Source organism: Perognathus longimembris, chromosome 6 (assembly GCF_023159225.1).
Source record: "Perognathus longimembris pacificus isolate PPM17 chromosome 6, ASM2315922v1, whole genome shotgun sequence".
NCBI classification, from domain to species: domain Eukaryota; kingdom Metazoa; phylum Chordata; class Mammalia; order Rodentia; family Heteromyidae; genus Perognathus; species Perognathus longimembris.
In genome coordinates, this window is record NC_063166.1 from 18116217 (window position 1) to 18130059 (window position 13843).

The window sequence follows — 13843 nt, forward strand, 5'->3', positions numbered from 1 at the left end:
TGACTTGCTTCAAATAGCATTTCCATTTCTTTTCTGACTCACCATTGTCTGAGATGTCTAAGCAGGTAATATTGTGCACTTCAGCAATGCAGCCTTCCAAGACTTGAGCCCCTCCTGACCTCAGCTAGAGAAAAAAAACCAAACACAAAGTCAAGTCTTCACCCTACTTTAACTATAACCAAAGCTTAAAAATAGGACAGATACATGCCAACAACAAAAATAAATCTAAAAAGCTTATCTACCTTAAAACCAAATCAAGCTATTATCAATGACAAAAAGTTACCATCACTGATGGTACGGAAAATAAAACATTTAAGTTAACTTAAATAATTTAAGTTAAAACTTAAGCTAATTATATTAACTTTATACTCTTTACTGAGATGGGTAACATGCACAGGTGAAACTGGTATGTTTTCCAGCACCTAAAAATAATCAGATATCCCTCATTTACTACCTCAGAGTACTTACACAGTGGCCAAGCTACAGAAAGCACAAGGAGAAAAATAAAAGACATGATCAGTAGCAGGCAGAACAAAAATAAAGAAGTCGAAGTCTCTCTCAACACAGTGAAAAAAGCCAAAAGTCTAAAGAAATATTTATAACTAAAATGTGTCCCTGAGACAAAAATAAAAATGTTTCAAGAAAATAACGAATCTCCAGTTACCAGGAGTATTCAATTAAATTTATACGTTACTAGGTGCCTAAAATTTCCCCAATAGGTAAAGCTTTCCAACAATAGTAAAAGCTTTTCCATTACTATAAATGAAAATCCTTTTAAATAAATTTGCATAATTGAGCCATGTGGGTATGTGTGCCTGTAAAACTGGTTTTAAAATTTTTTTCTCACACACTAGGATTATTTAAAAGAAACTCAGATCAAAGAGAAGAAGGCTTGTGAGGTACTGTGCCTGAACTGTTGAACACTTTTCAAAACGCTAAAAATAAATTATGCTTCTTTCAAAGGAAATGTCCCCTCACTCATAGAAAGTGGATCATTTTAGAAAATACTCAGAACTTTGAGTTACACTCATATATCCATAGCTTAGAGAAGGAAGAAAAGAAAATTAAAACCCAGAATCTTTAAGAACCCTTCCCTACCTCAAGATCATTTGCCAATTACAAACATAGGGTATTTTTAAAAATTTAAATATAAAGTGACCTTCGCATTACCTGTTTTTCTCCTATAGTCTCCATTAAAAAAATTATGTGGGGGATTTTCACACATAACACTCAAGAATGCAGTTTTCTCTTATGATACAAAAAAAATACCAATTAGTATCTATTTCAAATGTCCAACTCCTATCAGGGTATTATGCCAAATCACATTTTAAAAATGTCATTTGTTATACATGAGGTCTTCCCCAGGTTGCATATATGATATGGTTTCATATGCACAGCCTTTGCAGTTTTGCAGTCCGTATCAGGCCCAACAGGTAAGGGACACAAGAAGAACAATGCTTACCTCCAGTCTGGTTGAATGAGCAGTAGATTAAACAGAAGAATTACCTTGAAAGTTTCTACTCCTTTATTGAAATGCCCTGCTCATTTCAAAGTCTAATATCTGGTGCTCATTTTCTATTCATTATCAATGGCAATGAATCATGGAATCATCTACAAGCATGTTCCCAATGGAACCACCACTTAAACACCTTGACCTTTTGCATTTTCCCTGAAATATCAAAGATTCTTCTGGCACTTAGAAGGAGAATAAGCTTAAAGAACTCATTTTCAGCCTTTATCTGTTCTTCTCCTGAGATGGGACTAAGAAGTAATTTGATTTTCTAAAGCACATTACAGTAAGGTGTGAGAGGGCCCACTTGCAATCCCAGATCCTCTAGGAGAATTTTTAGTTTAAGGCCAGCCTGTGCTATAAAAGGGAAAGAGTCCTGCCTCTAACAATACAAGACAGAAACAGAACAAAACAAAATAAAATCAGATCTGAATGTATATCTACTGTTCCCTTTTAGGAGATGGAGACCCAGAGATGATACTAGCTTATGAAACAGCTTTGAAACTCTTCTTTAGGAATTCTTCTCAAGAGCAACTGAGCACCCATTTCTTTGCATATCTGTACCACTGCTAGATTGTAGCCTTTGAGAGTGAAATCAGGATCAGCCATTCAGAGGCATATCTGGCCATGAAGGGAATACTGTTTCCCATCCAAAAATCAGCTATGACTATAATTTAATGAGATTCATCCTCCTTGAAAGATGTAAAATAGTTTTGAAAGCAATTCTAGAAAATGTTTTGGTAAAAAAAAAAGAAAAGAAAGTGTTTTGGTGGAGACAGAATATTTATAAACCTAAAAAAAAAAGAAACTTAGGCATTAACCTATACTGTAAGTTGAAATAGACTAAATAAGGATCCTCTTCAGATAACGAAGATCTCTCCCCATTCTCCCTCCAGATAATGGCTCACATATGTTGGACCCAACCTATGGCAATGCGCCAAAGGCTGTCTCTTAAAACTATTATTATCCTCAGTCAACAGGTAAGAAATAGGTCAAAAGAAAGCAAGCCATTTTCATAAGCTAAAGGGGGCCTTTGATTTCAAATCACTTGCCCTTTGAAATGGTATCCTTTGTCATCCATGACTACACTGAGTCATTTTCCACATTTAGAAAGATCATTTTTTTAGATATTACATGACCAAGGAAATTAAGACAAAGTGATAACATAATCAAGATGAAATGCCTTAAGGAATACAGAAGAGTGGATTTTTTCTGTAAATGTAAGATTAATTTCAGAACCAGGACTTTAATCTTCACAGATCGAAAAGCAGGAAGGCCAAAACTTTAGATTTAGTTCTCTAAATAAAAATGTTACTCTTGTTATAGGAAAGCAACTACCTAATGTATAAACACCCACAGATAATATAACAGCATGAAGTATAGATTTCTTCACTGTGAAGGAAGTATAGCATAAAGCATAACTTTCTATTCACTGACTGAGTATGAAATGCCTCTTTTAGGGGAATTTAGGAGAATCTAAGATCTACAGGATAAGTCACCAGGGAAGATGAGAAAGAATAATAAAAGGACCTGACACATGACTCCTTTAAAAATAATTTGCTTAACTTCTAAGCTTTCTATAGACTTTTGAATTTTTAATTCAAGAGTTCTCCCACCTCCTGAAGAGCTCAACTACCATGTTAGATGATGGTCATTTGCTTTGCATGATACCTAAACAAATATGATTTAAAATGTATCATTGAAATTTTTTTCCTATAAAGAGAAATACCAAGGCATTTTATAGGGAAAATAGCAAACAATTTGTAAACATGAAACACATCAAGGTCACTCATTTCACAACTAACTGCTCTGCTTCTATAGGTTGGGGAGAGTGTCATCTCTGGAGCCACCTGTAGGAGGCGCTGAACTCTCACTGTGCCCCATAAGAAAGCAGGACCACACTGTCCAAAATTCTCCTGCTTGGAGACAGTGAAAGAAGGGGTGACACTGTCCAAAAAGAAATGTACTCTTTTTCTGACTTACATAACTGTGACCACCCCTCTGCACATTACCTTTATAATAACTTAAAAAAAAAACACCAAAAAACCTCCAGCTCTGTGCTTTACACCTGCATCATCTCTGTTTCACACTTGTACCTGCCCTTCTTCCCAAGTCAGTCATCTCTCTAGATGATACTTCCCACAATGACTGTGGTGACAGGAAAAAATTCATTTCCCACTACATTAATCCAACCATGAGAGAATATTAAGGAGGGAATTCTTCCATGACTCTATGGAGTGTGCTAATTGTGAAGAGGTTGTCTCCAGTATGGCTACATAGAGAATGAACGGAGAGAGGACCTAGGGATCAGTAAGTCAGTGGTAGAATTACTGTCTAGCTTACTCAACGCCTTGGTTTCAATCTGGGAAGGAACAGAAAAAAAGAGAGGGGAGAAAGAGGAGAAGATTGGCAAGAGGAGGAGGGAAAACAAAAAAGGGAGAGGAGAAGAACAAAATACAAAGATGTGATTTTAGAATTTGAAATTAGTGGAAGTTTCATTCTGAGAGCATTACATACATTCTAAGTATCAAACATAACAGCCATTATTGATACACCCAGTGCCAACCATTCTAGCATGGATTACATGGTAATACAAAACATGCTACAAGAGAGGTTGACTGCTTCATGAAGAAGAGAATTCCAGTATCTAGTTAAATTTGGACAAGTAGCCCTAAAAGGCAAAATGTGACAAAACACTATAATGTAGTTGTTCAAGCTATGAGAGAGAGAGAGAGAGACAGAGACAGAGAGAGAGACAGAGAATGAGACCCCCCCTTTTTCAACAGTTCTCCTATACTCTATAATAAAGTCCAAAATTACACTGGAATCATCATCATAATCAATGGTTGATAATAATAATCATAATGGTCAAACCCATTGTCTAAGATCAATCATTTTATGTAGCGTCTCATTTTAATTTTTAAAAATTATAAAAGGGTCAACTAGCAGTTATGTAGAATTTTATGTAATTACCTATAGTCTGCCCTTTTTGTCCTACAGAAATATCATCATTGGGTTTTTTCTTTTTTTTTTTTTTCTTCTTTTTTGTCAGTCCTGGGACTTGAACTCAGGGCCAGGGCACTGGCTTCTTTTTTGCTCAAGTCTACCACTTGAACCACAGTGCCACTTCTGGCTTTTTCTGTGTATGTGGTGCTAAGAAAGTGCATGCAAGGCCAAACACTCTACCGCTTACTCTGAGCCATATTCCCAACCCCTAAAATATTGAGTTTTTATATGATTCACCTAATACTTTTATCTTTCAAAAGTTCTCATCAGATCACAGAGAAATTGAAGAAACAAGTAAAACGGCACTGCAACAGAATTTTTTCAAGCCATTTTTGAGAACAAAATCATCACATTTAATATTTGAATAATCACCACTATCAGAATTATTATTTACATCAGAAAATCAGGATAGTGTGCTCTCATTATAGCTCTTTTGTTAGTGAGTTGCATTATTTTGGCTTCTCCAGAGGTGATGGCTATCCCAACTTCATCACTAAATTAAATAAAAAGTGTTAGATTGGTAGTAGTTAAGATATCTAATTAGAATAGTAAATTCACATTATAAGCCATTGCTAATTTGGTTCTTTGACAGGGTAGGGCAGTCATCTTTATACTAACTTTTTTTTATGATCAGAATAGTATTTTCCAACCCCCTTCATTTCATTCCTATTATTAAAAAAAAGTCCTAAAGTACTAATAAGAACATAATTCATATAATAAAGGTTGGTTTCTACTTTTCATAGTCTATCTTTATAAATGAAAGAAAAGCAATTCACATATGAATGTTCCACAGTGCAAGATTAATTTTTAGGGTTTTACATTCTTGATAGTTTTGTTTCTTTTTCATGTAAAACCAGGAAATCACAAAAGTGATGTTCACCCCAATCAAAATTAATGAAAAATCCTACCTGCACTAGTAATTTATATGATGCAACTTCAGTTTTGTCAGTTTCTAGAACTTTCACAGAACTTTTCAAAGTGTTAATGTTCTTCAATATCTAGTGTTAGCTTGGTTCCAGCATTTTGTTAGGAGCACAGTACAACAGAGACAGCATTTTGCTAGAACACAGAGTAAGTATGAAACAAACGGTGCCCTCTAGAAGGCTACAGAAGCCCAGTTAATAACTGTATAAGGCACTTGGGAGTTCACTGTCCAAATGCACATCAACACTGTCGAGTGTCAGACGATTAGAAAAGAACAAGATCCCAAAGAGTCAAAAAAAATCCAAGGAAGAAATTCAGCAAAGAGGCACTTTTCACAGAAGAGCTCCTTTAACCTCAACCCACTCTCTAGAAGAGCTACTAATATTATCTCCATTTAGCAGGCACAGAAACTGAGATTCAGTGATATCAGCAAATCCACTCAGAATCCATAGACTCAGGGCCTAACACATACATAAAGACTAAGGCATACATAAAGAGCAGGATGTCTTAGAAGAGGAAAGAGAATAGAGCAGGCAAGTTCATTTCTGGAAGAGAACACAGTAGGTCTACAGAAAGTAGGGTAGGCAACTTCTTGGAAGAGAGTACAAGAGGACTATGCCAGAAATAAGATGTGGAGACTCCCACCTCCACTTGGAGAAGAAGAGACAGAGTCTGGCAAACTAGGCGAAACCAGACTCTGAAAAGGCCATGTGGTTTGCACTTCACACCAACTAAAAGTTTCAAGATAGTAAAAGTTTAAATGTTCTCTAAAATACAAAGGCTTTAATCTTGACTCTTCTCATTGGGTCTTTGATTTTAAGTGTTTGGCACTGCTGTAATTCTAAAAGGCATTTTAATTTCTCTCTTAAATCAAGCTATTAAAAAAAGTAATATTTATGAGATGACAGCCATTGTCTTTTACAGTCTCCAAATCCACATTCAGCTCCACACTTTTGTCCCCCATCGTGCATGCTATATTTTACATTTCATGATACTAACATTTGTTTATTGCTTTGTATCTCAAAGTTTCATCATAAAATACTCAGGCAATAGGCACAAAGAATGGGAGGGAAAAAAATAAGTCATTAACAATACACACGAATGCTTTCTGAACAGTGTTCTGCTTTCACTAAAATTTACAAAAGGCAGAGTATCTGAAACTCATATAATGTGTGTTTTCTGCTTCATTTATACCCTAGTAGAATCACAGTATCACACTTTTCCCAGGAAAAAGGCAAAGCAATTTTGTGGCTATTATCTACCCCAGTGCAGAATCTTAAGGTGGTCTTACCTCACAGTTGCTGAGATCAAGAGAAACCCCCTTCAAGCTATGATTGCAAGACAGGCCCAGTAATAACGCTCTGAGGGAAGGAAAGACAAATATCAGGTACAGTTACACACACACACACACACACACACACACACACACACACACACACGCACATTTTCAGGATACTGAATGAATAAAGCCTGGGAAAAGAAAACCTTTTCTAAATCACAAGTCAAGCAACAAGCAACCTCTCACATTTTAAAATGCATCCTGACAACTTTGCGTGGGGGGTGGGGGTGGGGGCGGCCAGGGGGGTGGGGTGAGGGGAGAGGCAGAAGAGCACTCCTCTGTCTCCCAGGCAGCATTATGATGATAAATGAAAAACCTAGTAGGATTGCTATTCCAATGCAAATAAACCAACAGCACACATAATTGCGTATTGAAATTAAACTGTGTTCATCTTAGATAAACTCCCACCTGCATCTGCTTGAGAACTGCTTTAATAATGCTTAGAATATTATTAGGCAATTTTTATTAGAGTAGCAAAGTAGAACTGGTTTTCCCTCAGGAATATGGTTGTGAGGAGTCCAGCTCCATGGTATCCCAGGGTGGGAAATAATGACAGCTGGATAGTTTGATTAAAGGACTTCAAGAACTGTGTAGGTGGGGTAGAAAAGCACTGGAAATAAGAAGGTGCAGGTCTTGAATTCAGGTTTAGAATCCTGCTGGGATGGCCACCTGCGGAGCCGGGACAAAGCCCATCTCTGATGTGAAAAGGAATATTCTCAAATTCACAAGTTTGGATTCAACACTCTGATATCTTCTCTCTCTATGAACATGAATTGATTCCCACTTTTACAAGTCAGTCCTCTAAAGCCCAAAATCACTGAATACACTTAACATCAAGCATTTGCATATGCACATCACACCCAGGAAATTATATACTGCGTAGAATAAAAAAATGTCCTCCCTTAGACCTTGTGAGGAACTCAAAGCTGAGCAGGTGCCTTCAAGCAGAAATAAACACTGTGCAAATAACTAGAACACAAGGCAGACAGTGATAAGCACTGGACACTAATACTTACTACCTAGAGTGACTACCTACCTACATGCTCCCAGGGAAAGAACCATTGTCTATCACACACGTAAACTACCCCAGGGCAAGGGTAATGTGGAAAGGGGGGAGCAATTATTTTATGCCAGATCCCTGAGAATTTCTCCTTCCCACAATTCTCAGGCCTCACCCAGTGAGAGAGAACTACAACAGAGCCATAGAGACCAGGAGCTTGGCTATCTCAAGCCATAAGAGCTGGAGGCATGGTTCAAGCAGTAGAGTGGCTGGGTGAGGAGCACGCAGGGAGACACCTTGAGTTCAACTAGTACCACCAAAAAGGAAAAACAAAACAAAATAAAACGAACACTTCTACAGTTAGATGGGAGGCTGGAAGTAAGCATCTTTTGTTTCTTGTTTGTTTTATTTTCTTTTTTCATTTTCAAAAATCCAGTTCACTTGTCCCTACTCTAAAACACTGTCCTATGAAAACGCTTTGGTGTATCTGATCTATGTACACATCAACTGCTTCTCATTTCCTAAAAATTGTTTTCTCCCCCTTTCTTTCCCGGAGGGCACTATTGACATTCTCGAAGGATTTGGGACTAAAACTAAGTAAGAGGCCCTGTCTCAGGTCCTCGCCCTGTCACTACACTCTAGTGAACCTTTGAGTATATCACTTTGCAGGGAGAGGGCCCTCAATTCTATCAGTACAATAATAAAGACTGAACATTACCAAAGAGGCCACTTTTTATTTCTAACACATGCTGAATGTTTCAGATTTACCCATGTATATGTTTTTATCAGGAAGGAAAATTTGTGTGTATATGTATATGTATGTATGTATGTACACACACACACACACACACACACACACACACAGAAGGAAAGTGCTTCCTACTTTCTTACATATAGATTAAGGCCAACAAAATAAACAGTATGCTTTAACTATAGAAGGCCCAAGATTAAGAGGCAATGACTCAGGAGACCAGTAAAAATAAATAATCCATAGAAACCATTCTAAGTAAAATGAAACAAAATGGATCGAGTACAATAAAGCACAAAGCATACTGGGTACTGGGGGGGGGGGGGCGGGCAGTGAATGGGTGTTGATGGTAAGAACACTTTCTTGTAAGGTCATGGTAGTAAAGCCTCCTACAAAATGATCAGCTCAATATTCAATCACCACTGCATCTATTCAGAGAATTGTTACCCACCTTTGGAGAGGTGACATGTGGTAATTTTGGAGCTACACATTTAATGAGCTTAATAAAAATACTCAGCCAAGGAGATGGGGTTGAAGAAAAGGGGAACACGTGCTAGGGATGGAAGGAGGGGAGGAAAAGTGAGATTACACTCTAAGGGATCCTGGGACAAAGAGCACCCCTGGGACATACAAGAACAGAACAAGCAGCTCTGGCAACATATGCAATCATAAGTATTTGAAAATACGTTCTTTAGACACAAAGAGAATTTAACTCTTGAACAGTACACTTTTGAAATTTGCTTGCCATGCACAGAGAAATCTCAAGAACAACAAATGATTCCCAAATCTTGCTTCAGTTAAACAATTTAACTATACTACTGCTTCTTCTATATTGACATACAAACTTGTAATATGAGTGGATTGCCAAGTGAATGCCAAACAGATCACTGATACTTACCTTGGCAATTGAGACATCTAAACACCTGAAAATTAATTTGTTCTACAATCTGTACTAACGGTAATTATCCACCTCTCTTACCATTAGTACAGATTGTTAGACTAAACATTGATTAAAACACATGGACAAGAATAAGCCTATACAAATCAAAGAAAGGTTGGACAAATGGGACTGCATCAAACTGCAGAGCTTCTGCACGGCAAAGGACATAGCTCGCAAGATAAACAGAAAGCCCACAGATGGGAGAAGATCTTTACCGGTCATTCAACGGACAAAGGCCTCATGTCTAAAATATATGCAGAACTAAAAAAATTACCTTCCTCCAAAACAAAACCGCAAAGAACCAAAAGCCCCCTCATCAAGTGGGCTAAAGACTTACAAAGAGACTTCTCTGATGAGGAAATGAGAATGGCCAAGAAACATATGAAAAAGTGCTCTATATCACTGGCCATAAAAGAAATGCAAATCAAAACAACATTGAAATTCCATCTCATAACAATTGCTGGAGGAGATGTGGCCAAAAGGGAATCCTACTTCATTGTTGGTGGGAATGTAAACTGGTTCAGCCACTCTGGCAAGCAGAATGGAGATTCCTCAAAGGCTAAATATAGAGCTCCCCTATGACCCAGCAATCCCACTTTTGGGTATCTATCCAAAAAACCACAAACAAAATCACAGTAAAGCCACCAGCACAACAATGTTCATCGCAGCACAATTTGTCATAGCTAGAATCTGGAACCAACCCAGATGCCCCTCAGTAGACGAATGGATCAGGAAAATGTGGTACATATACACAATGGAATTTTATGCCTCTATCAGGAAGAATGACATTGCCCCATTTGTAAGGAAATGGAAGGACTTGGAAAAAATTATACTAAGTGAAGTGAGCCAGACCCAAAGTAACATGGACTCTATGGTCTCTCTTATGGGGAATAATTAGCACAGGTTTAGGCAAGTCACAGCAGAGGATCACAAGAGCCCAATAGCTATACTCTTATGAACACATAAGATGATGCTAAGTGAAATGCACTCCATGTTATGGAAACGATTGTTATATCACAGTTGTAACTACTTTCAATGTCCCATGTGTATCTGTAGCTTCTACTATTGATGATGTTCTTGTATCACCTTCCTGTGGTTGTATCTACACTATCTCTGTAATCTTATCTGAGTATATTGGAAACTGTCTATACTGGTATTAGAACTAGGAAATTGAAAGGGAATACCAAAATCGAGAGACACAGGGTGAAAAAAGACAAACAACTACAAAAGCAATACTTGCAAAACTGTTTGGTGTAAGTGAACTGAACCCCTCATGGGGGGAAAGGGAAAGGGGGAGGAGGGAGTGGGGAATGAGGGACAAAGTAACTAACAGTACAAGAAATGTATCCAATGCCTAATGTATGAAACTGTAACCTCTCTGTACATCAGTTTGATAATAAAAATTTGAAGAAAAAAAAAAAAAGAACAAGCCTAAAACGGGCTGAACCGAGATTATTTACAAGTAATAACACCTGGGAGCACAACCTCAAATAAAAACTATTAGCACATTAATTATGCACACTAGTAGGGTTCTATGCAGTGTTTCCGTACACTCATGGACCATGCACAAAGTCAATCAGCAAAGTCATCAACCAATGGAAGAAGTTTTGGAACAGAAGATGCAATAACATTAATAATGTACAATGCACACTACTCAAAATTTACACTCTGTCTCATAGCAAAAAAAGGCATTCTCATTTGTCTTTTCTGCCTTTGGGTTATATATCTTGCTCCTTTCCTTCAAGTACATTTTTAATAACAAATTGAACTTTAAAAGCTCTAGAGAAAATGAATTAATCACTCACTTTAAGGGCTCAGGAGACAGTTTTGTGCCAGACAGGTTGATTTGCATCAAAGCTAGGGAACTACTAAAAAACTGCTTGAAAGATGGTGGGACTTCTTTTCCTTTCCTGAAAAAGAACACACATTCACACAGGAGTTATCCAAGTGGTTGCAGTCTCATCTGATTTGCTTAATTGCTTCTTCAGATACTATATAAGAATTCACAATTAGTCATATTCTAGTATGATGGTAAAAAGAAGCCTACTGGAAAAACATCCAGTATTATTGAAGAAGTAGTGTAAGAGAAGTTAAGCCATAGCATATCATTAAGTCCATTAAAAAAATTAGCCCTATTCCTTGGGCTTGTATTTTAGTCCCTCGATTTTCAAAAACAATTAATTTTTTTTTTGTCAGTCATGGGGCTTGAACTCAGGGCTTGGGTGCTGTCGTTGAGTTCTTTTGCTCAAGGCTAGCACTCTACCACTTTGAGCCATAGTTCCACTTCTTGTTTTCTGGTGATTAACTGAAGATAAGAGTCTCTGAGACTTTCCCATGCAGGCTGGTTTTGAATAACGTGTGAGCCACCAGCACCCAGCTTTAGCATTAGCTCAATCTTAAGGGAACTCTATATTTGGAGTTTAAAATATAAAACAATATATATGTGTTTGTGTGTGTGTGTGAAAATATACACATGCACAGACACGCACACGTATACACATAAGAACTCTACTATATAAGTCATATCCCTAGTATTTGTCTTTATTTGCTCTCCTAATTTTTCAGATAGGGCCCTGTGTTTTTGCCTTGGGCTGCATTGGACATCTCCTACTAACATCTCTCTTATAACTGGGATTATAGGCATGCGCCACATCACCTTGGTTATTATTGAATGGGGTTTCATTACATTTTTGCCTGGGTTGGTTGGTCGCAAGCCATAATCTTCCCAATCTCTGCTTCCCAAGAAGCATGGATTATAGCCTGTGTCACCACATCCATCTTAGAGATGTATGCTTTTCACCCATTACAAGAATATTCCCACTGGATACCACTCAATGCAGGATCACTACCTGAATTTAGCAGTATATTTAGATCATGACCTGGTATGGAGCAGAGGAATCACACAGAAAGCCTGAATGGCATGAAGCCTACCTAACAAATAACCTAGGTAACTACTATCTCCACACTGAAAATCTAATCATCTCAGGGCAAAGATCAGAATGAAATGGCTATGTCCCTCTGCTTATGACAGAGGGAAGCAAGCAGATCAAACAATAAGCTCAGGGACAACAGAGTCAACACCACATGAAAAGAGTTAAAGAAAAGTAAGTTGGGCAACAGTGGTGCATGCTTATAATCCTAGCTACTCAGTAGGCTGAGATCTGAGGATAGCCAGCCAGCAGCTGGAATGTCCTTGAGATTCTTATCTCCAATTAAACACCAAAAAGCCAGAAGTAGTGCTGTAGCTCAAGTAAAAAAAGAAAAAGCTCAGGGATAGTACACAGGCCCTAAATTTAAGGTCCAGGACCCATATAAAGGAAAGAAGGAAACAAGAGGGGAGGGAGGGAGGGAAGGAGGGAGGGAGGGAGGGAGGGAGGGAGGGAGGGAGGGAGGGAGGGAGGGAGGGAGGGAGGGAGGGAGGGAGGGAGGGAGGGAGGGAAAAAAAATAGAGTTTTAAAGTCCTGAGATAGAATCTGAATACTCTGCTTGTCACATTCTGTTAGAACTCACAGGAGGACTAAGTCACATATGTAAAGCACTTAGCTTGAGGCAAAGTAAGCACTCATTACATGACAATAATTCATACAATATTGGAAGGCAGAGAAAAGAGCATCCCAGGAGTCAAACACACACACACACACACACACACACACACACACACACACACACACACACACAGAGAGATAATATTTTATATACAGAGGTCTTAGAAATGCTTGTCAATGCTAAACAGCTTTAAGAAACAAGTCAATAATAGGCTATTTGGGAAGAAAAAGCTTAATCAGAATATTTACCTACAAAATTAAAAGAAATCAAATTTTACAAGGGAAGTTAATACTAGTGGAATATATATTACGCATTTCAAAGAACTCAGGCTTCCTGAAATAGTATCTATATTGATGTTTGTGTTTGATTTGGGGTAGGCAAAGATGGTTAAATTGTTGTCTTTGTGGGGGTTTTCTTGTTTGTGTATTTTGGTTAGTCATAGGGCTTGAACTTAGGCCTTGGCACTGTCCCTGAGCTCTTTTGCTCAAGGCTAGAGCACTACCACTTTGGGGCACAGCACCACTTCCAATTTTCTGGTGGCTCATGTCTCATGGACTTTCCTCCTTGGGCTGGCTTTGAACCATGGTCCTCAGATCTCAGCCTCCTGAGTAGCTAGGATTACAGGTGTGAACCACCGGCGCTCAAGTTATTGTTGTCTTGTTGAGCCAGGTTATGCATGTCATCATCTCTTTCCCTTTTGCTGTGTGTCTATGTTCTAGATAGAGGATCATCCTTCCCAGGCTGCCACTAAGGTGGCTAGCCCATAATGGACATGTCACAAAAACCACTGCTGCTGAAAGCCATGAAAGTAAGAAGAGGGAAGTGGGGGC

The 13843-nt window shown here is 38.2% G+C and overlaps 1 protein-coding gene across 5 annotated transcripts in view; it reads right to left on the minus strand.

Annotated features, from left to right (window-relative positions):
- The window catches only part of Carmil1 (capping protein regulator and myosin 1 linker 1), a 285478-nt gene that overhangs the window by 84723 nt on the left and 186912 nt on the right, over window positions 1–13843 (minus strand). For all 5 annotated transcript variants that reach the window (XR_007211220.1, XM_048348358.1, XM_048348357.1 and 2 more), the window contains 3 exons: window positions 11273–11377; window positions 6732–6801; window positions 43–124 (listed from right to left, as the gene is read on the minus strand). Coding sequence is in view for 4 of the 5 variants with exons in the window: in XM_048348358.1 (XP_048204315.1) it covers window positions 43–124; window positions 6732–6801; window positions 11273–11377 (257 nt within the window). In the remaining variant the exon portion in view is untranslated. The remainder of the gene's footprint in view (window positions 1–42; window positions 125–6731; window positions 6802–11272; window positions 11378–13843) is intronic.